The sequence below is a fragment of the Chrysemys picta genome, chromosome 8, assembly GCF_011386835.1.
Source record: "Chrysemys picta bellii isolate R12L10 chromosome 8, ASM1138683v2, whole genome shotgun sequence".
NCBI classification, from domain to species: domain Eukaryota; kingdom Metazoa; phylum Chordata; order Testudines; family Emydidae; genus Chrysemys; species Chrysemys picta.
In genome coordinates this window covers 31,862,458-31,886,793 of record NC_088798.1, presented here as the reverse complement: position 1 = coordinate 31,886,793, position 24,336 = coordinate 31,862,458, and the positions used below count along the sequence as shown (strand labels likewise).

The 24,336-nt window shown below is 38.5% G+C and overlaps 1 protein-coding gene across 3 annotated transcripts in view; it reads right to left on the bottom strand.

Moving 5' to 3' along the window:
- Window positions 1-1,768: 1,768 nt before the first annotated feature.
- The window catches only part of LRRC8B (leucine rich repeat containing 8 VRAC subunit B), a 37,219-nt gene continuing 14,651 nt past the window's right edge, over window positions 1,769-24,336 (bottom strand). For 2 of the 3 annotated variants that reach the window (XM_005298111.5, XM_065554210.1), the window contains 5 exons: window positions 21,860-21,915; window positions 16,855-16,993; window positions 10,562-10,661; window positions 6,063-8,224; window positions 1,769-5,285 (listed from right to left, as the gene is read on the bottom strand). In XM_005298111.5, the coding sequence (XP_005298168.2) occupies window positions 5,013-5,285; window positions 6,063-8,198 (2,409 nt within the window). In that variant the 5' untranslated portion in view covers window positions 8,199-8,224; window positions 10,562-10,661; window positions 16,855-16,993; window positions 21,860-21,915 and the 3' untranslated portion in view covers window positions 1,769-5,012. The remainder of the gene's footprint in view (window positions 5,286-6,062; window positions 8,225-10,561; window positions 10,662-16,854; window positions 16,994-21,859; window positions 21,916-24,336) is intronic. The other variant, XM_005298112.5, reaches the window with a different exon arrangement.

Here is a 24,336-nt window from a genome sequence, read left to right as displayed (position 1 = left end):
CACCATTGCTGCACATAGCCACCAGGGGCTTTTCTTACAGCCACAGCCTCCTGGGTTGTGATTATGGGGGGCGGGGAGGGGAACAGGGCCCCTCCCTGGTGCTCTTGGATGCACGACCTTGGTGTTGGTTGCTGGGGCCGCTAGTAGAGATTGGGCCATGCCTCCCTCTGGAGACACCTGGGGCACAATGCTGAGGAGCAGGCAGCTGCTGAGTTCCCTACCATCCCAGGGTTCAGGATTTGGGCTTCAGCACTAGGGGGAGGGATAGCTCAGTGGTTTGAGCATTGGCCTGCTAAACCCAGGGTTGTGAGTTCAATCCTTGAGGGGACCACTTAGGGCTCTGGGGCAAAATCAGTACTTGGTCCTGCTAGTGAAGGCAGGGGGCTGGATTTGATGACCTTTTGGGGTCCCTTCCAGCTCTATGAGATAGGTATATCTCCATATAAGGTCACAAGCTCTGAGCACAGGCTTCGGGCTTCCGACTGTGCAGCAGGGGGCCCCAGGCTCTTGCCGCGTGACTTTGGGCTCTGTTACTCCTGCCTCCCCTGACCCCCTCATCCAGGGCTTAATTTGTTCCCAGGATTGCCAGAGCTAAGTCCGCTGTGAAAAGTGATACTTGTATGTCTGTTAATGTCATAAGTAACAAAGAGTCCTGTGGCACCTTAAAGACTAACAGATGTATTGGAGCATAAACTTTCGTAGGTGAATACCCACTTAGTCAGATGCATGTAATGGAAATTTCCAGAGGGAGGTATAAATATGCAGGCAGGAATCAGTCTGGAGATAACGAGGTTAGTTCAGTCAGGGAGGATGAGGCCCTCTTCTAGCAGTTGAGGTGTGAACACCAAGGGAGGAGAAACTGCTTTTATGGTTGGCTAGCTATTCAGAGTCTTTTTTTAATCCTGATTTGATGGTGTCAAATTTCCAAATGAACTGAAGCTCAGCAGTTTCTCTTTGAAGTCTGGTCCTGAAGTTTTTTTAATGTAAGATGGCTACCTTTACATCGGCTATTGTGTGTCCAGGGAGGTTGAAGTGTTTTCCTCCAGCTATCTCCGTGACAGCACTGATTTCCTGAGAAAACTACAATGCATTGGGGATCTTCCAGAAAACACCATCCTAGCCACTATGGATGTGGAGGTTCTCTACACAAACATCCCACACACAGATGGAATACAAGCTGTCAGGAACAGTATCCCTGATCATGACACAGCACAACGTGTTGCTAAGCTCTGTGACTTTATCCTTATGCACAATTATTTCAAATTTGGTGACAATATATACCTCCAGACCAGTGGCACCGCCATGGGCACCCGCATGGCCCCACAATATGCCAACATTTTTATGGCTGACCTGGAACAACGCTTCCTCAGAGAACCCCCTATAGGCCATCATTAAGCAGCGGTTTAAATGCACTGAAGTTTATCTGCTCAACACAGGAGACTCAAAACAGCAGAGAACCAGTCCGAAGTGATCTTTGCTCAGTGTCTGCCAGGTTCCACTGTGTAATGCTGCGCTGCATTACCAAAAAGTGTTCAGAACTTGTTTATATGGCATCTTAAATTCAAATTAAAGGCAGCTGAGGCAGTTCAAGGAGCAGTGTTTCTTTGGGGTGTTTTCAGATCCAAACGCAGAGGGACTATAAATAATTAAAATAACTGATTTCTCTTAACAGAAGAGAGCAAAGTTCTAATGGCTAAATTTCATGTGTCAAAGATGGGGAGAAATGCTGCTGACATGTATGTAGGTAAGGAATATAAAGTGCATAGAATTGTTATGCAAAAAATTTAATAGTTTTTCAGGCAAAAATGTCCAAAATATACAAGGTCATAATTAATACAAAATACATAAAATACATAAACACCACCACAATAGTATTGAAACAAATTGAGAAGCCTTTTTTTGCTGAACGGGACTGGTTTATACAAATACGGCAGATGTCACCACAGCTTGTTGTACAGTAGTTATGAAATTGGATTAATATCCTGATTCCCTGATGATCTCTTCATTCTGAACAAATGTTTAATGTTAAGCTGATGTTTAAATGATTGAAATAGACATCATGAAATTCAGTTACAGTTGCCTCCATCCTCAATTCTTAAATGTTAGGGAAGGGAGTGTCCGGGTACAGAAAGGAAAACAAAAAAGGCACACTGTGGCATGAGTTAAGGCCAGAGATGCCTGCCTTTAAACTTCCTGGCTTTTGTCAGGGTGTAACATAACATTCATATTATATTACTTTAAGATGTAGGTTTTGAGTTCATTTCTCTTTTTTAAAAGTGAAAAAATAACAAAATGTTAGATACTCATCCAGTACAGCTGTAGGTTTTTGGTTTTCTTTTAAAAAACAGACTCCACCCATGAAACATTAATGTTTATGGGTCTAATTCCATGGTTCTTAGACAGTTTCCACAGCTTCTTTTGGAGTTATGCACATTTTAAGAATGCAGGATCAGCCTCTACCTTATTTTCTTATTAGTCTAGTTCACTTCTGAAGGACAAACTCTGGATGAAATAAATGCATACTAAGTAGATCAAAGCCATAGTTAAGCTGTGTCAGTGTGCTAATCATGAAAAAGGGTTTACACAACTAAAAAGCTGTAAAAATTTTGTTCTAAATGTCTGGTGCAAACAGTTCTGTTTAACCTTATGCTCTTTTAAATATCAATACTGCTTTTCAACAAAGGAATGAAATAAAGCTTAAGGCTAAAAGAACTTTTACCAAAAACAAAATCCACTTTTGTAATAATTATTTTTAAAGTACTTTGTAGGCCAAAATCTTGTGCATCAAATTCCAGCACAAAGTGATTTTAAAATTGTCCTGACGCATGTCATTTATACTGTAATTATTAACTTAACTCTATTGATAGTGGCACAACTTGTTCCGCTCTCCGTAGTTATATTCTAAGCCTAGCTCTGTTTGTGAATATGCAAGTACCCTTGGACCTATCATGAGACATGAAAATTATATCTTGGACTAAAACTTGAAAAAACTAGAAATGGAAGTTACAAAAAGATACTATTCCAGAAATACTGCTTAACATTTAGATGTGATTGTTCAGTTGATACAAATTTTTTCTTTCAATACAGCACCTACTAAAAACAAAAGATTGAAAAGCTATGGAAAAATTCATTAAGTTCCATATGTTTGGTTCCCTGAGAAGAATGTTTTATTTAGAAAGGTCTTTGGAATGCAATTTGCAGGATGAATAAATATTAACCTGTTGGATAGCTAAAGACCATCTCCTATTTATATGTAGGGGATCAGAATCTAAGTATATGATTTTTTTAAAAAAAATTAAAAGGTAAACCTTAACTCCAAGACAATGCCATTGTGAATGAGAGCAAAGAGTGACCAAAAATAAACTAGATATATTAACTCATCCTCTAGTGATTTAACGACAAACCAGGGATTACAATTATTCAACATCAAGAATCTTAAGAAGTCAACGTTTCTAGTGTTTTTGTCAGATGTAGTTGTATCTGGTTAAATATACATTAGCCTGCATTTTACATTTGAATTTTAACACATTAAACATCAGTTCCCTGAATGCATGCTAGCAGGTTGTGTGTGTGTGTGTGTATATACATACCATAACAGGCAAAATCCAAAATTCTTAGCTGAGATGATAAATTCCAGAAGAGCAGACTTAGAAGTAAATAATAAAACAAAGTGTACAGGAAAAGAATATATAAAATCTGCAACCACTTTATTTCCTTCCAGTTTGGAGTATATTAAATAAAGGAAAGGGTAATAAGAGCTTCCCTTCAGCTCACACCTTGTAGACACATACCACTTAGCAGAAAAGAGAAAGCTTATGGTGTTTTTACAAGCACTTCTGAACTGCATGGGCTTATTTCCTTCTTCTTCTTCTTCTTCTTAAGTTGTATCTTTCCCTCTCCATCCATTAATCTTTGATGAAAAATTTTCACCAGTACATTAACACTACAATGGGGGTGAGGAGGAAGGAACATTGAGGGAGTCAACAATTGGAAGGTTAAGTGGCAAGTGGGAGTATACACCACTTACAGCTGGGATCCCCACAACTTACCAAACAATTCATGCCTGCACTGTGTTCCATTTGCCATTATGATCAATGAAGGTAGATATTATGGAATTATCAATTTATGTTGTCTCAGTTAAGTACATGTGAACAAAGCAAATATCTTTGTTACATGAACAGTAGCTACTTGAATACTTAGGGTTCTTCAGATTGATTTTTAAAACTAAATAAGCTATATTTGAATCCCACCTACTAGGCAAACAACATAGTTAATTAGCTCAATTTTTGCTACTTTAAAGACATAAAATATTGAAGTGGGTTGTAGAAGGGTGTGTAGAATACTTCTCCAACTGTTTTAATAAAGAGAGTCAAGTGGCATCTTCCAAAGTTACAAGTTTAACGTTCAACACTTTTGTCACATGAAAAAAAACCCATTAAAACTGTAAAATTACATTGTAAAATGATTTTCAAAACGCACGATGAACCAGTTAATTGTGTTATTTTAAATAGGATAGTCCTAACTTAACACATGCTACTCCAAGTCAGCGGTGAGTATATGTCTGAAAAAACAAACCTAGGTAATCCTTGCTCCCAATACAACATACGGTTAAGCCATTTAAAATTATCGTTTTCAGAAGAAACACAATACATTTTCCATGAAAAAATGAGATACTCTACAGCCAAGCAACCAACTCTTCCATCCCAACACTCGTGACCATAAACATTTATTACTGAAAGCACATCAGCTAGTAGAACCCAATCACTTACATATCAGGTTATTCACAAATGTATGTCTGTCTGCTAAGTCTACACTTTTGTTTGCTTGTTTTAAGACAAATGCAATTTTTTTCCTTTTCTTATAAACAAGACTCAGGGCAATACGGGTCGATTTAGACCTGAATTGTAAACTATTTGATACCTCTCTTTCCTTCTTTCCACCTGCACCGATCTTTACACAGATAGTAAGTCAAAGGCCTAAAGGATTTGTTGATGTACAGAGTCTCATCTCATTTAACATTTATCCAAGCAAGTCTGCAAGCTCTCTCTCACACAAGGTGGAAGCGTTTTTAACAACCTTTCTTCTACAATTAGACAACTCCGTTTCAGAGATAGACATTCTTCTAGTTCAGCAGGAAGCGATTCAAGGTAGTTCCCAATCAGCTCTAGCTGAACAAGGTTCAACAGTTGGCCGACACGAGGAGACAAACTCGTCAGGCTGTTATGTCCCAGAAGTAAACATTGCAGCTTTTTGCACTGAAATAATCCATCTGGCAGTATCTCAATCTACAAAGAGGAAGGAGGACATGCTAATTAGAGCTTGTTAACCTATACAAAAACTGCATATTTTTCATTACCCAATGCACTTTTTACCCTCAAAATGTTTTTAAATTAAAAAAAAAAGATAGATACAGCGTAAGAAAATGACAATTTTGTATGCTATAAAAGGGGTACAGTCAGGAAAAAGTCTACTTTCAATATTTGCATGAAAACAGTGCTGTGTATCTCCGGTTATGAATGTGGCTAGGTGAGAAAAGTTTAATTCTTCACAGAACATCAAGGAAATCTAAAAATCAAATTGCTAGTATGATCAGATTGTTTTTCCTACTTATGCTCCTTCTTAAGAATTATGCTTAATAAATGACATTCCTTTTGCACCTCCTAAGTACCCCACAATCCTTTTGACAACGCAGGCAGAACTGCATCCATGCAATACTGTGAGTACTCAGAGACCTGGTCTGCTATACAAACACTTTAATAATATTTGAACACAGCTGTGAACAGTCAAGTTATATCTAACACTGCTGAACCCAACTGAACAGTCATTACAGATTAGGCCAATTTACACAGAACATGTGTGTCAACTACCTGATCATTTAGACCCTACTTTGACCAGTTTTAAAAAAATCAGTTCCCCTCTCAGTTAACTGGGTTTCATGTCCCTGTTGTTTACAGTGCCATAAAGCTGGTGAGCTCTAGCAGGCCAGAGAGTCTTCAAGAAGAAACAGGATAGACAAAAATCAGAATTTCTAATGCTTAAAGTAATTTAAGAGTTCTACTTACATGGTTTTTTGTCAGAGCAAAGTACTGCAGATTTGTCAAATAACTGATTTCTTCCGGAATAGACGTTAGCTTGTTATAGCTAAGATCCAAATAGTGTAGCTTTTTACAAAGAAATAGCTGCAGTGGAACATTTTTAATGTTATTGTAATTTAAGTACAGTTGTTCCAGGTTTGATAATGCACCGATCTGCGCAGGGACATATGAAATGGTGTTGTGCCACAATTTTAAGCAAGATAGGTTCTTGAGATGTTGAAAGCTCATTATTTCTTCCACTGTTCTGAGATTATTCTCTTTTAAATCTATTTCATGCAAATTGTTTAGGGTGAAAATAGAATGTGGAATGCGCTCTAAATCACAGGAGATCAACTCCAAGGTTCTCAGGTTTACCAATTTTTTCAAGTTGTTTAGTACGACCAGTTTATTTCCCTCATTATTGATAGATAAGTTTTGCAGTGAAGGCAATAGGTCTGTAACCACCTGAGGTATACGGGAAAGGCTGTTCTTTAAGTAAATTGTTCTCAGATTCTTTAGATCCTGAAAACCTTCATTGTATATAGAGTTGTGGTAATCTAGCAAAAAGCATCCTGTTAAACACAATTCCTTGAGGTTTTTTAGATGAAAGACCCAAAGTGGAATCCTTCCGATTTCACTGGATTTTAGACGCAATGTTTTCAGATTCTCTTCTAGAAAGTTTAGTGCTGGGTAATCCACAGTTAATGATGAATGATAAATATTAATTTCTTTGAGATTGACTAGCTGAGTCACTATTGAAGGAAGCTTGGCTTCAGGAATGAGTTCCAAGCTTAGAACTTCTATTTCAGTCAGTTCAAAGACACTGTCTGGAAGACCATTTAGCATGAAAAGATGAAGTTCGATCTTGTCCTGGGAATTTCTTATTAGTTTACTTTTCAGTTTTTCCACTGACCATTTATTGTTAAGATTTATCTGTTTCAGTCTGTTTTCACTCAAATCAGACAGAAATATTGAGAATCGTTGTGAATAAAGTGGATCATACTGATCTGCTAAGTGAAGAATAAATGCGAAGTCATTCTTTACATCAGGGATATCACTGTAATTGCTTTTCTCTCTTAACTTTTCAAAAGAATATTGCTTAAGTGAATTTCTCAACATCCACCACAAACTGTACGTGCAGGTCAGGCCATAGAAGGTCACTAAAACAACATAAAATGAAGCTAATACTTTAAAAATTTCTGCGAGCGTATAAACACATTGGTACCTTTTGTAACCTGTAAAGGCTTGAACATCAATTACACAATCAATTTCAAGTGTAATAAAAGTTAAATAATAGGAGACATAAATCATTATTATTATAAATACAATTACTTTGATTATAATCTGTTTCATGTACACTCTATATATGACATCCTTCTCTTCAACATGTACTCTGAATCTTTTCACTTTTTCAAATATAGCTTTAGCTTGTTCCCCTTCTTTTTTGTCTAGAACACTCGAAGAATTCTCTCTTCCAGTTGTTTCTAAACCAGGCTGTGTATATGGCAGAGACTGCCTGTTTGCCTCTGTATCCGTTTGACTCCCAGGTGATGAAAGCAATATTTTGGATTTGGATAGTGGCAGACTCTTTACAGACTGCTCAGCAACTGTTTCTGAGAGGGCTCGTGTTGTCCATGGAGAATCAAAACACTTGTGAAGAATGGCTACAAAGTGCTCAAGCCTTGAACTTGTGCTAGGATAGTAGAGCCAAAAGTTACTGCAAGCTGCAAAAATGAAAGTGTGCAGAAGCACTAGGTATGGGAAAAATTTGGCAAACCAATGAAGCTGTCTCTCATAACACACTGCGTCAATGTAGGAATATTGCTGCCGATGAAGATCATTCTGGATTCTCGAAGGGAGAATTATTTGTGTGGCAGAGCTAGAGGACACGTTAAGGTTGGTTTTAACCAAATCCCAAGGCACTGCACAACGACTGTCAAATTCCAGCTTACAAGGAAGACAACACAACACTCTAGTTTGAGTGAGCTGGAGAGCCCCGGCTAGTACAGCAACCAGCAGCATAATCATGGTGAGGTAATACCAGAAGACATCCCACCATGGTTTTAATATGTGGTAGGATGACTGAGCGTCTGCTAAATATCTGAGTTCAGTTAGCGTAATCATGACTTTCACCTGTAGGACAGCAGCAACTAGAGAAGAGAAAGAGAAAGATCCTTAGAACAAGTGCTCAAATCTATTTACTTAATATAATCGAACTATGCAATACAATTATTTTAAGTCCTGATTATTAGGCAGTTTACTCCTTTATAAACAAGCATAACAACACTGATCTAGTGGACTGAGCTTTGGACTATGGCCCAGCAATTCCCAAATTGTAATCTTAGTACTTGCATAAAATTGAATAATGAATTGGTGGAAGTCATTTAGGGCCTGATTTAACCCCCAAAGTCAATGGGAGAACTACCTAAATTAGGCATGTTCTGAGTAGTTCCATTGATTCCTCCAATAGAACTTTACCAGTGAGACCAAAAACAAGAGTAGTCCCACTGAATTCAAAGTTAAGCATTGATTAAGTGCTTTGTTCAGTCATGGTCCGGTGATCTCAGTGTCACAGTTTTTCCATCTGTGAAATGGGGTTAAAACTTATGTGGCTCACAAAGGTATTGGAAGTATTTAGAGTAATATATGTAACATTCTATAAATACTAAGTAAATGTTTAGGAAAGGCTTCAATGCTGACAATCCGATCTCAAGAGAAGAACTCATTGAAGAGACCAAGTTTTGGTCCATTTCAGATAAAGTAAACATGTCTTACAATATGAACATTTAAACAAGAAGCGTTCAAACAGCATTATATGCATTAGAGATGAGACAGACCCTTTGGTCATTCCATTTTCTACTGCTCTGACACAGGAACAGCTACAAAAATGTGGAACTTAGCTAGGGAAATTCTTACTGAAAACACGAATAGCAGTTCACTTATTGTTTAGCATTTAAAGTTATACAGTAGTAAACATTATATTGCTCCTTTTGGGAAAGGCATTTGAATCACAGCATAAAGAGTTAAGACTACTCTTGGCCATTACTTACTCCTCAGGGAATTCCCTATCACTGCGCACATGCAGAATTCATCCCCCGCAGATTTTTTTTCTCCGCAGAATATATATTCTGCTGGAGAGGCGCTGCAGTTATACCTTTTACCCTCCAGGGGCTGCTTTGGTGCCAAAAGAGAGAACAGCCAGTCTTCGGAGCCAGGTGAGGAGGCACGGACGGATAGAGCAGGGCACATGGGACTGCTGGGGGTGGGGGTCACAGACTGGGGGCTCAGAAGGGCTAGTGGGGTGGACAGACTGGGGCATGGGCTCAGGAGCTAGTGGGTGATGGCATTGAGCCAGAGGCTGAATGGGAGGGGGGCTACATGGGGGCAGATGTGCCTGACTGAATGGGAGAGACTAGGAGTCTGCCAGGGTCTGCATGGGGGAGGCACCAATAATCCTCCCTCTCCTCCCCCTCCAACTCCCTGCAAAAAAGTCCCTGTTTCATATTTCTCCCACCCATACCAAACAACCCTCCAGGTTCACTCCTAGGCTTCTTCCCAGCAATTACTTCCCTCTCCCTCAGTTCCTCTATTACCCCTGCCCTGACTCTGCCAAGTCTTTGCACTGTTTCTGAGGGGTGCGGGAAATATGTTTCTGTATTGTAATGTAAATGAATTATTACTCAAAGTTTGTCTTAATATATCTAGTAAGGAATATATTTGTCAAAATAACACTTCCTAAATTTTTTTGTCTGTATTGTTACAAATTTGCTGACAGACATTTTGAAATAAATTACTAAAATAATTGAAACTGGTATGATTAAATTGTGTTATTTTGACAAATTCATGCAGAATTTTGCAAAATTTTAAAACATTGTGTACAGAACTTTTAAATTTTTGGGTGTAGAATTCCCCCAGGAGTAATTACCCTAGCCAGATTACTATGGCCAATTAGTACAGAAAAGGAGAACATTTCAATCTTGATAAGATATCAGCAGTACTGCCTGATATAGACTTGCTGATATTAGATGGAATTCTGTTCAACTGAGGAAAACAGAACTCCCCAAATGGACTAGAAATGCAATACAACTTTGATGGCTGACACCCAATAATTCACACAGGCCCCCCCCTCAACCCTTCTGTCTTTCCCCAGCAAAAATTTAGGAGCAGAGTTCTACAGACAAATGTATGGTTACCTACACTTGGTTTTATAAGATATGCTACAGAACAGAAAACTAGCATGGTATGATATTATAATTAAGCACAGCTAAGTGAAGAGAAATACGGATCATGACACATTGTGTTTGCATTTTTTGCTTATTCCTAATTCACAAAATTCAATAGTCAGGATGAGTGGCCCAATTAGTATGTATTAGCGAGGCTCTATTGTATTTTACGTGTTAATGATAGTAAATAGTTGAGTTTATTTTAATTCAGCAAGTGCAAATCAATATTTATTTATATACCATACATAAAATGTTCATACTTACTTTACTAGTTAAACAGAATAAGATACACAACAATCTTCAATCAGGAGGTCTACACCTTTTAAAATTCCTTGGACATGCCATCTTTGCATTTATCTTCATTCTGCATGGGAAAACATTGGGAGTACAGTTGAAATATCTGAGACTATTTTGAATAGAGAGCAAGTAGGTCAGCCTTAATCAGAATTCTTACCTCATTGCTGATGTGACCTGTTTAAAGGGTATGCTTTACAAGCATTTTCTCTAATTCAGCATGTTCTCCATTTTGCAGCCACAACAACAACAATATACCCAGAAACAATCTGAAGGTCAAGTTTTCTGCACCATGCCAAACCCATACGAAAAACAAACAAAAAGGAAACCACATAAAAGAACTTATCCCTAACTAATACTGGGTGGCAATTCTATAGTTTCTTACTAAATGAATATGTGGGAGGAACCTGCATGATTTCAAAAAACGCAAGGTATAATTTAGTCCATTTCAATATTTTTTCAGCATTGACATACAAGAGGTAATAGTTTCCATTACAAGAGTACAAATTCTACTATATGGGACAAGCTAGTAAAATATTGCCAAATACCATTAATACCCATACTCTGGATGCTACTAACCCAAAGTTACAAGATGCTAGAGCTGGGCAAACTGATTAGAAAGTATACCTTTGTCTGGTAATCTCTGGGGTGCCTCAACTCCAAAGAGTTTAAAATGGGGAGACAGAGGGCTAAGTTTCTAGGAACCTCTTAATGAAAAGCAATTGAAGGAGGGCTCAGATAGCTATTGTCCATCCCTAAAGACAGATAAAATATCAGAGAATCAAAATGCTAGATGTTAGACTATAGATATTCAGTCCTGCCTGTACAGGACTATACTTTAAGAACTTAGGTGTATTTTTATCACTTAGCTAGGTACAGGTGTATAAAATCAAAGAATCAAAATCACAGTCTGCCGGTGTCTGGGCCTTCTCTCACTAGGAGAGTCTGAGGCCTTGTTCTTAGGCTAAGCAGCAGGGGCAGCCATAAGCTGGGAAGCAAATGGTCGCATCCTCACATTCCAAAACACATTGAAATCAGGTGGTATTGGGCTGTTAGGAAGACAATCCTGTCCTGATTGTGCTCATCACCACCAGATAAATAAACAGATCTTAAGAGGGTTAAAGAAAACTTAGTTTGATAGCATCCTGACTGGCAAGAAATCACTTATCAATGGTTGTGAAACCTGCATTTCTGTATTGTTTTATCTTTATGGCCCCCACTTTTCTATTGTTAATCTGTCTGGTTCTCCAATTGTTTCTGTCTGCTGTATAATTAATTTTGCTAGTTGTAAGTTGATGAGGGTAGTGGGATATAATTGGTTAGAGAATTATGTTAGAATATGTGAGGATTGGTTAGTTAAATTTCAGTAAAAATTGGTTAAGGTATAGCTGAGAATATTACTATATAAACTGGGGTCAAACAGAAAGTGGGGGGAAGAGGGGAATGGGAACAGGGACACAGGCAAGGCTCTGCAGTGTCAGAGCTGGGAAGGGGGACACGGGGTAAACACTCTGCAGGGTCAGAGCTGGTAAGGGGGAAATGGGGTAAATGTTATGCGGCATCAGAGCTGGGAACAGAACACTGGGGAACAGTCTATCCACATATAGAGATAAGCTCGACTGGTGTGAAGGGCTTCGGAATATGCTTGCTTGGAAACTAACCCCAATAAACATTGCATTGTCTGCGCTTCGGACTTCAGGTCTTCTGCTTTCTGTCTCTGTGACAAGAACCAGGGGAGAGGGTGAAGGGAAAGCCCTCTAACACTAGAGCTCCACCAGATTTGAACATCTAGACAAACAACCTCTTGGTATATGCTTGCAGAGATCCATTCTTAAACAAGATGAAAGAATCAGGGATTGCTAACTTCAAAGATCCATTTCAAAATGAATCCTGATACTTTCTAATAACAAATTTTCTGTTGGTATAGCCCCCTCTCTTGCTTCTTAAAACAAAACACTTAAGTTCAAGACCATGAAAAATGGTACTGTAAATATCCAAATTAAGGCTTTGATCCTGCAAATGACTTCAGGTGCACCTAGCCCCACTGATGCCAGTGAGCCTCGGTGCAGGGGTCTACCTGCACCAAGTCTGCTGCAGAAAGAGGGCTGTCGAACTGCTGCATTCAATTCAAACCTAGAACAAAAAGGCAATTGTATCTTTCCTGCTAGTTTAAGTAATACAAAGGCATAGATCCCAATTAGCAGTGTTTAATCACATACTTAGGAGTGCAATGCACAGTAAAGGAGACAACATAAGAAACTCAGGGGGCTGGTCAGAAGTTTCTGTTGGAATGATTTTCTGATTTTTTGTTTGTTTGTTTGTTCTTCTGAGGTTCCTGATGGAAAATTGAGATTTTCCTACTAAAAACTTTGACTTAAAAAAACAACAACTTCCCAGCTACCCCAAGGGAAGGCTTTGTCAATTCTACTTTCTGCCTGCAGGTAAAAAGTGAAATTGACAGAAGCCTTCCAGGAGGGCTTCTGAGCCTTCTGACTCTCTGCTGCCTCCCTCCCTCCCCCACTCCAAGCTCGAGGGCCAGACAGCTCTGCCCCTTATGTCTCCTCCCAACTCTGAGACTGGAGAAGCCTCTCCACCTCCTGCTAGCTTTGGAACTGGGGAGGCTGAGCACCCCATCTCTCCAGCTTCAGGAGAGGTGGGGAGATTGAAAACATGGACTCTGCATCTCTGGCAGTTAGGCTGAAAGGCTCTTGTCGGTTAGACATTCTGCGTCCTACACTGCTGTAGTTTATCTGAACAAAGTTTGTTTTTTGTTTAACAGTAAAGTAAAACTGCAATTCACTTTCTATGTCCTATTTGGAGTTGGAGAGCTTTTCCTCCTTCTAGACAGAGAAGTCTCACTGTCTAGTAGATTACTTGCAAGTATTTTAAATGGAGGGGCTGCTTTCATATGGATTTTAAATTAAGGTAGTTTTAAATACAGTACCTGCTTGTGTTGGCCGCTTTCAATCCCTTATTTACAACCCATTTAAGAATATCCAGCTCTTGCCAATAGGTCCCTATGGCTTTGATTCCATAAAGCATCCCTATTCAGGAAGGCTGTGTATGTGTTTTCCTGAACTAGGGCCTATGAGAGGACTTGCTAGAATTATAATATACATGCAGCTCGTTTACTGCTTACTTGCAGTTGCTAAAGCCTAATTCACAGCTATCCTGGGTACCCACAGTCCCTGGCCTAAAATAGTCCATATGTTACTACTGCCTGCCACACATTAATAAGCCTTTGAAACTGATGAGGATCACCAACAGAAAGCTCTGAGTAAAATTAAGACGGTTTTAAAACAAAACAGAAAAAGTTGCCTTTGAACAGACTGCACATTAAAAAGATGTTTATTTACCTCTGCCTCACTGGACTCTCAGTTCAAATAGAAGAGAGAGACTGCTTGTACAAAACAAAGGGTTTTGCCAAGTAAATAAACCAATAAATTAGATACAAATGGTGTTTAGCAACTGTAATTGTGTCTGAATTCACTTATTCCATTTCCTCCTTTGGCTCAGAAATGGACTGCTTTTTATCATTTATTACAGGCTAAGAACAATCCAGATCTACTGTGGAGGTAAAACAAAAAATGAACTGGACACTAAAATGTAGAATATAACTTGGGCATATAGAATAATTGCAAGGAACACATGATATACTGTAGTTGTTACACCAAATTATGACAGATTCCTGACTAACAAATCAGCTAGAAGTCTCTCATTATATTTACAAAATATTCCTAAAAAATCCATACCATACTCTAAGAGGTGTTTCCAATCAGTCAATCTGCTACTATGAGTGGGTCATAAGTACCATGTTAGACCTCATCCTTTACACTTAAAGTGCGTCTATCCTGGCAGAATAATACTCCTAACCCTTGTGCATTGTTGCTCAAGCTTATTCTTCTTGTGAAATGAATCACACTTCCAGATTGTTCATCATTCAGCTTTTTAACTCATCCATTTTAAAAGGTTGTAGCATCGCCCAGAAAAAAATTCCTAATTTAACACAGTCAAAACACACAGCCTACAATATTTCAGTGTTACATGAATATACCTACAGGATGCCTACGGGCAGTGCTTAATTTGTTATGAAAGAGGTGTCGGGGCTCAAGCAATTAGGTGCCGGGGTCAAGCAAGTTTTTTTTACTTTCATAACAGATGTTTCAAGCCCAGAGGTGCCAGGGCTACGAACTGCCAAGCCTAGAGACACAAATTAAACACTGCCTACAGGGGACTGTGCTATAAAGATTTAAGAAACAGCAAGAAGTGTAAAGTTGCTGTCGCATTCTGCACAAATGTGCACCACTTCCTGTTTACTCTCCCAATCTTTCTTAGACAGAGAGAGAGAGAGAAACCAGTTCGGAAACTGAGACAGAAAATATAAGCAAGTCTACATTACAGCAGCATCAGTATGGTATTTAATCTCTTAGAAAGATTTCTTCTTGTAGCTATATAGACCTGCTTCAGTCACCAGTGAAATACTACAGGTATGGCTATGTATTTTACAGGGCTCTCATTCTCAGGCCTCGTCTACATTATGAACTTGAACTATTACTGACAAGTAATTAGCAACAATTGCAGCTGAACTGAACTGATTATGTGCCTGGCTGAACTGCAAATGCAGGGAAACTTCATCTACCCCTTTTTCAAATGCTAGCAACAGTTCTATTTCATAGTGTAAGCAAGGCCTCCACTGAATACAGCAGCCCATAGAACTCAATGTAAAATAAAGCAATACAGTGATTATCCTTCATAATGTTTGATAAAGAGTTTGCATGTCCTTTAAAATATGATGGTAGTCAAGACAGAAAATAGCAAACTCAAATCAATTCAAAGCAAAGACTGATGAAATATGTCCCAAGATATTTTTAATAAACTAAATATCGAGAAAGCATGACCTAGTGACAGTTTCTTAGAACAGTCCTATGAAGCAAAGACTACAATGCGTTTGTTTATACACTGATGGAAGTTTTCATACACACACACATACAAGTTCCCTTTGTCAGTTTGTAGTTCCCTGTAACACACATATCCAGAAGGTTGCTACGTTTTACTGTATATCCCAGACAGACCACATGTTTTCTCTAGTCTCTGAGCACAAGTACATTTTTCTATTAGAAAAATTCAAGTGTCATACTACTAAGTTTTTTAGTGTTTATACACCATCTGGACTTGTTAATGACTAAATTCTGAAACCTCTGGCAAACTATGCTTGTGCATTAAAATTAACTTATAGGCATTAATCCTATTTATAACTTCAGTGTTTAATTCTGTAATATTTAAGCAATTAAATGTAATATCCCACCATTTTGTACTATATTTAATAATAATTTTGCTTAAACCAATTTTATTAAAATACAGGATCCGTATTCCAGATCGGATCTGTAGTATGAATACGTTTGAGTGACTCATCAAATGAAATAATGTTTAAGTGTAGTGGGTTTGACAGTTCTAATTCCATCTCAGCAGCTTTTAACCCAATTCAAAGCCATAAAAGCTTTCCAAAGTGCTTTAATTTAACTGGAAATCTTTCCTAAAAGTGTGAAAAATTCATCCTTACAGTAATTCTGCCGATTTCACTGGAATTACATCACAGACTAAATTGGCCTGTCACCCTGACAGCAAAGCACTAATCTGTTTCCAGGTAAATAATTACTTCAGGTCTGAAAATCTTACAAGGGTGGTCAATGGAAACAAACAAAATACTAGTAATTAGTTACAATTTATAAAGCATGTAAGTGGCTCTCAAACTTTTTTTACGGTGACCCTTTTCACATAGCAAGCCTCCGAGTGCGACCCCCCCTTATAAATTAAGAACACCTTTTTATATATTTAGCACCATTATAAATGCTGAAGGCAAAGCAGGGTTTGGGGTGGAGGGTGGCAGCTCGCAACCCCCCAGTTTGAGAACCCCTGCCCTACACAATATTACAAATCTAAAAAGTTTTGTTATACTACTTTGTCTTGTGGTCTCTAGATTTTGCTATCACTTGTCAAAGTTGCATAATTTATGCCACATTATATATAAGCTCCAGAAGCTGCATTTTTCTCCTCTCCCCAAGAATGCTGAACTGGGAGAAAAAGGTGTGGGTGTGTGAGAGGAAGATTCACTGAACAGGAGTTGCAGTTCTAGTTTTAAAGAGATATTGCTTTTTGTTGACAATTCATAACTAGCAGTCTTTAATGAGCCCTGTTACGTATTATTTGGCTCAAAGTACAATTACATTCATCAACCAAAGAAAACAAATTTATGTAGTCCACACCTTGTCGAGCATTTTAGTTGACCCTCTAATTCTGTAGGTTCTCTTTTCCAGAAGAGCACACGCATCAAGTCTTTTCAACCAGTGTCTTTCAGAAGGCCCCCTTCTGTTATTCCAGTGAGACAGGATGTACTTTCTGGCCCTGATAAGAGACACCAACAATTTTTACTTAAAATGTATCCAATACTGTTACTGCCAGGTCACTGATTAGGCAAGCTGTAGTTCCTGACCTCCAACACTAATTGCAGAAGCTTTGGAGGAAAAGCAATGCTCAAAAGCAAATAAAGACTTCAAGCGAGAAGCTAAATTTAAACAGTTACATAAGGGATAATTTTTAGAAATCTGAGTTATAGGAACTATATTAGACACTAACAGTATTCCATACTAAGGGAAAAAGTGTGAATCCACAAGGAAACAAATCACAAAAACCCTATTTTTATTCTTTTCACTCATCTTCATGTCACCTTTCATGCAGTCTCTGTTCCATCCTTCTCATTACAACCATGCACTCCACCGCCAAATCCAATCTTTAAAAACAAAGGACCTGGCACTGCAATCAGAACTCCATGGGCAGATCTCTGACTGTGTGTCAGGCTCCACCAAAGTCAACAGGCTGCTGCATAATCCAGGCAGATTCAATTGCACAACTGGCTCCTTAATTCTTTCAGGATTACACCCACCAGTATATTTATAAAAATTCTACATGACTTGAAGTTTGGCCTTTCAATGTTGCATCATATTTGTATGAACTATTCCTTCTTTGTTTTCATGCAATTTAGATTGTAGGCTCTTTAGGGTAGATATTGTGTTTCTCTGTGTCTGTACAGCACCAAGCACAATCAGGACTCAGACAACAAAATTAAAACAAATCCTTTCCTAGCTCTTTCAGGAGGATGCTGTAAGTGAGAAATAGAACATACATGAGCATTTATCCTTTTGTATTCAATGCAACCAATAAAAATGTTCCCCAAATTCTACAACATTGATAAATCTCTGCAGAAGGTCTTTGAGACCAGAATCACAATTGCCTTGCAGAAAATTCTTAACTAATACTAGTGTTTCAATAACCTATGAGAGTAAATCCCTTATTGAAACTACAGCATGCATATTCTTAAACACATACTGTTGCTGTAACTGTACTTGACAATTTTCCAGCACTGTTAGCGCTGGATAAAACTGGCACTAGTTCGCAACATCGTTGGAAAATGGTTTCAAACACTGATACAATCCATAGGCGTGAGCATTTTTAGTTCTAAGATGAAGGGTCTGTCTATTAATATATGGATGAGGTCTTAAAATCAGACCCAAGTGGGGAGTCACAATGACAACCTTAGCACTGTACTGCTTGATTTTCCATACAAAATATTATGCAAGAGAATACACACGACATCCTAAGCAGACTGGAACAAAATCATCTACTTGTACCTTCCAATCAACTGCTTTTCTTTTTAAAATTTGAACTGAGCTAGATTAGGTTTATTTCAATGTGTTTCCCCACCTATTGATGTGCTGCTGAAACGTTCTAAAAGAAGAGGCTGTTCTCCTTGTTTGACCAAAAGTCAACTGATCACATATGACAGTGACTAAATTTCAGCAATGCGCAAGCTACAGAATATTCTCCCACGCTCAGTTAAGAACAGTCTGTGTTTAACTACAAAGGATTCAGTTTATCGTCGGTCAAGTAAGCAACCACTAATAAGATCAACTGTACCAAAACATCAGGACTGTAGAAGAGATGGAATAGATTACAAAACTTTGGGCCGAACTGTCATGAATTTACGTCAATGGAGATTTCTGCCTGATTACATCATCGGTCACTTTGGCCTTTAATCTTCAGCGGTGGGTGGGAGGGAAAACCTATTTGAGCTGTAATTTTCACAAAGCTCTGAACAAACTTCAGAAGTAGTGCAAATCACAAAAGAAAACTGTCTTACTGTAAGCTGCGACAAGATCATTTTTCTAACAGATCCTGTTTATGATCCACACGTGAAAACATCAGAGATTCTTTATGCAATTTCTCAGCATTCAAAAGCCATGTGATGCAGCGTCAAGTTCTAGGATGCTGTGTTGGTGTGGAACTACTCGGTCAATTCACTCCTGCAGCCAGCCCAACTGGGTGTCACTAGTTCCAACTCACGAGTATGAACTGTTGACAATCCCAATCACTGACGGCTGAGAAAGTTGCTAACATTTCAGGAAATGTGAATTTAAACCAAAATAAGTGTGTCTATGCAGAAACTGGTTTAACTGTGGCTTTTTGCAGTTTAGCTTGAACTGATTGGGAATCAGGTGCAGTTAAAATCAAAATAAGCAAGTCTATACAGAAGTTTCCACCAGTTTAACTAAATCAGTTTTAAAATATTTAAGTTAAACTAGTGCAACTTTCCCATGTAGAGAAAGCCCAAGACAATCATCAGCTAAGGGAGGGACAAGAGGCCTTGCCAGGAGAACAATCTGCAAAATAAATGGCAGCTAGAGGTTAATTTCATGCCCCTAAGTAGGAGTTCCTTCATTGGCTTCAGTGGGCATTGGATCACACCCTTCGTCATTGGTGATATCATCTGCCCCTTTATTCTTTAAATAAATTAGCTTCATCACACTCTTCATTTCTTTCTTTCACTTGCTTTCTTTCATCTGCCCTCAGTGTTTTTCTCTGCTATGTGCGGAAAATTCTGCTTATTTATGTATTGGTTAATTTCACACAAGACTGACTGCTGATGGCAATAAGGTTTATCAAATTAACCCTGCAACTGATTGTTCCCTGAATGAAACTGAGCAATACAATCAGTGTGGTGGAAGGGCCCAATATCTCAGCATGCAGCAGTAGAATAAAAGTCTGTTCTAAAAAGTACCACATAATTACAGCTGGATTACTACATTTAAACACAGCTTTGTGGCTCCCTGTCCTTTTCTTATCTCTCTTTGGAAGATTTTATATCCAGTCATAAGGGTACACCCTATTGTTTGCGAAAGCGCTCTAGGGACAGGTTTCTATGTTTTAATCTGTGAAATAACTGTAAATAGATACCAGCCCAATTATTAGAACAAATTATTCTAACCTCTTGAAATCCTTAATAAGGGCAAGTAACTAATACCCCTGAGAAATCTTGCTGGAGAGCATAATTATCTCAGTAGCTAAACCCTCTCCAGACTTCAAACCTATACAGTGAAGATATCACCTTCCCCTGCTAGATTTTCTTCAATTTCACTATTTTAGAGTGGAGAGTTTAACTTGTGCTTTTCTCTTCAAGTCCTCATTAGGCAACATGTGCTTTATGCTGGGTGTCTGGCAGTGTGGATCATACCATCTCACCATAGGCAGATATTTTTGGCCATATCTTTATTACCTTCTTGCAAGTTCTGTGTAAGCTGAGTCATGAGGACCATTACTAGTTTACTACTGAGACCTGAAACATAAGGCACACAGAAGACTTTTGTCCAGTTCATATGGTGAGGTGCTACACTTTGAATATTAGCCCAACAGGTCAGGCAGTGAAACTTAGGACCTGTCTACAAAGGAAATTTTTTCCCAGTATAGGTTTTTCTACTATAGTTATACTGTCGTAACTACAGTGAAAGTACATCCACACCGCTTTGCTGATGCCGCCTTAATGTACTTCCTCTGTGAGTCACTGTGTCCACATGGCTCTGAACTTTTTTTTTTTTTAAATTGCTCTGCATTTTGGGCAGATACCTCATGTTCTGCTGCCAGGCTCAATGCGTTCAGGGATTTTTCTCACAGAGCACTGTGGGATACCTACCAAAACCTACTGGAATGCCAGGACTTGGGGTCAACAGAAATACAAAATAGGAAAACTCCCATGATTCCTCTCCTGGTATCCCATAAACTCATCTGGTTTTAGTGGGCCAGGACCATTTTCCAACTGCCCAAACACCTCAGGCAGCATGGAAGAAGCACAGCTAAGCACCATGATCCTGACTGTCATTAATATGAATAAGGTGTACCAGATGTACTAGCAATCATACAGGCAGGCGGCTTTGGATGAGTTGGAGGAGTTGGCATTACTTCTGTGATGTCAAGCAGATATCGCTAGAAGAGTGGGAGGACTACCTGAAACAGTATGGTTAATTAAAAATAGGGATACATCCACATGAACCTTTTAGCAGTATAACTCATTGTATAACAGAGTTATTTCACCAGATCAGATGCCAGATAAATTGGAAAAAAAACAAAACAAAACTTGCATGGACACAAAGCAGTTTATACCAAAAAACGCTAAAGTGATACTGAAAAAAAACCCTTTCCCACATAGACAAGCTCTAAGACACCATGGGTCTCTTCATTCTTTCTGCAAGACAGTCTTCAGTATAAGCACATAACATATAGTTCTGTTTGTCCACCTGGCAGGAAAATACAGATTTGGTTTACATCTGTATTTCTACTAATTTAATAGCACTTAGAGTCAACTGCTTGCCCAGACCAAATGTGTCAAAACATTTATGTTCATCCTACGAGTTTTAAACCCCCGTCCTCAAACCTAAGCTTACTCTGAAGAGCACTTACAGTAACTTTTTAAAATTATTTTGTCAAATGAAACATGGTTGTACCTTTAATTTATTAACTACAAATTTGCCTGACAAAGATTTGTACAAATTCTGAAGCAAAAGTCCTAATCTATGGCATCTAAAATGTTGAATATAGAAAAGGCAGATATAAGAAGCTATCTTGCAGAGAATGCTCCAGATCAATTTTACAAGGAATCCAAATGGTGAATTCTTTGCTATTATAAAGGCATAGGTTTTATTTGCTCTTCATGTTTTATTTATTTGACCTTATTACAATGCTTGTTGAATTTTCTTTTAGTTATTTGGTCTATACACCCACATGGAGTCTATAGTGCAATTCATTTTTTAAATGCTACGCAGAAGAATTCTGCACTTGCTCCTTTTACTTAGTTTCTGAAGTGGTGAAACTTCTGCTTATCTTATTTTAAATACAAAGAGAGATAAGGCAGAGTTTTTTCAGCGTTCAAAACACTGGTCTTACCTGCTGAATGCCAGTCACTTGGGAGCTCTGCTGTTGGAATTTCTGCTTGACAATTCCTATAGAGATAACGCAAACCAGTTATTATACATGGACAATTATGAACTGTTTTCAATATCAATAAATGCTTTAAAAACCTTAAAGGGTACACTATAGAGAACACAATATAAGATTTATAAATTGATTCTATTGGAAATAATCACTTCCAACATTCGTACAAAATGAAAATAGGACCAACTTAACCAAACCACCGCCTAGTGGAATGCTGTACAGGACCGGCTCGAGGCACCAGCAAACCAAGCATGTGCTTGGGGTGGTACAATTGCAGGGGTGGGATTCCGGCCACCTTTTTTTTTTTTTTGCTTCGGCAGTCAAAATATCAAGCAGTTCAATTGTGGGGGAAAAGAGTTACCAATAGTGACACTTCACAGAACTGAAATATATGGCCTTCCCTCACTAGGACATCTGACACTTTTAAATATCACCAGGTATCTCAGCACCATGCAAAAACTTCCAATATGCAAAACATTAAAGTGTATCAAGAAAACAAAGCAGTCCAAATACACAGACAGGCAAAACTCTGCAAGTTGGCAAAGAGGAAAACGAATTCACGTTGGCCCTCGAGAAGGGACACTTGATCACAGCAGGAGAGGTTAGTTCGCAAACCGTACAAAGAATGTGGGTGGGAAGAATAAGAATTAAGCTAACAATGCTCAATGCACACATAAGGTACCCTTACAGATAAAAGCTAGCTTGTTCCCTAGATGTTTTACTGAATATACATAACATGGATTGCGAGAGCATTATGAACCCACAGTACTGCTTGAATCTGGCAAGTCAGTTTTCTTCTGTATGACTAACTTCTTTACAATCTTTCCCATTGCATCCACATTGAGAGGGTTTTCATGATAGGAGTTTATGTAATTATATTGATTTAATTCAAAAAGCCAAGTATTTTCTCTGACTGTTGCTAAAGGCAACTCCAGCACTGTATGCCCTGCCTTTGATCAGAGGTTGGATCCAGTTACGAAGCAATTCCTTATTGTAATAGTCCAAGGCCCGGAGAGAGAAGACTGGAAAAAAGAAGGATTTAGGTTTGGACTTCTACTTGATTTTCTAGCTGTGAAAAACTGTAGAGAGTATGTAGGAGTTGAGAAGAAGGTGGCTGTCAGTGTGAATGCATGGTTACAGGGTGGACTGATTTTAATCATGATTTAAACTCAGCAGGCAGGATATCTTGATTTAAATGAATTTTAATTGTAGCCATGTAATAATTATAGTAGATATTAGAAGATAAAGGGGTAAGGAACTGATAGCAGGGACACAAGTGACCTATAGGCCTGGAACTATAAGAATAGCTTAAGCAGTTAGCATAAAGCCTTATAGCCTGAGTAGGAATTGTTGCTCAATAAATTAAATTAAACTAATAGTGACCTTAAGTCATGAGATGGCACAAGACTTTGTTTATTGTTTTGTAATAATCACAAGTATTGCAATCTGTTGGTAGGTAACCGCAAGAAGGCAGATTGCACCAGTTTAGAGTATTTTTGGAAGGGGACATCAGCAGATGCTCAACTGCAGGTAACCATGGTAATTCAACTGACATTAGTATATACTAATGAGCTTTGCCTAATTAATATACTAACCTACAGGATAAGGACACCCAATATTATGAGAGTGAGAAAGTGAAGATATGGTAAAGGAGGGAAGAACGTTGGAAATCATTAGGAAAGGGATAGATAAGAAGACAGAAATTTTCATATTGCCTTTATATAAATCTATGGCACACCCACATCTTGAATACTGTATGCAGATCTGGTTGCCCCATCTCAAAAAAGATATATTGAAATTGGAAAAGGTACAGAAAAGGTCAACAAAATGATTAGGGGTATAGAACAGCTTCCATATGAGGAGAGTTTAATAAGACTGGGACTTTTCAGCTTGGAAAAGAGACAACTAAGGGGGGATATGATAAATGTCTATAAAAATCATGACTGGTGTGGAGAAAGTAAATAAGGAAATGTTATTTAGTCCTTCTCATAACACAAGAACTAGGGTCACCAAATGAAATTAATAGGCAGCAGGTTTAAAACAAACAAAAAGGAACTATTTCTTCACACAATGCACAGTGAACCTGTGGAACTCTTTGCCAGAGGATTCTGTGAAGGCCAAGACTATAACAAGGTTCAAAAAGAACTAGATAAGTTCATGGAGGATAAAAGCCATTTATGAACCTAGCCAAGATGGGCAGGGATGCAAAACCATGTTCTGAAGTGTCCCTAGCCTCTGTTTGCAAGAAGCTGGGAACGAGCGACAGGGGATGGATCACTTGACGATTACCTGTTCTGTTCATTCCCTCTGAAGCACTTGGCACTGGCCACTGTCGGAAGACAGGATACTGGGCTGGATGGACCATTGGTCTGACCCAGTATGGCCATTCTTATATTATAAATAGTCATTAAACTGAACTAGCTGAATAA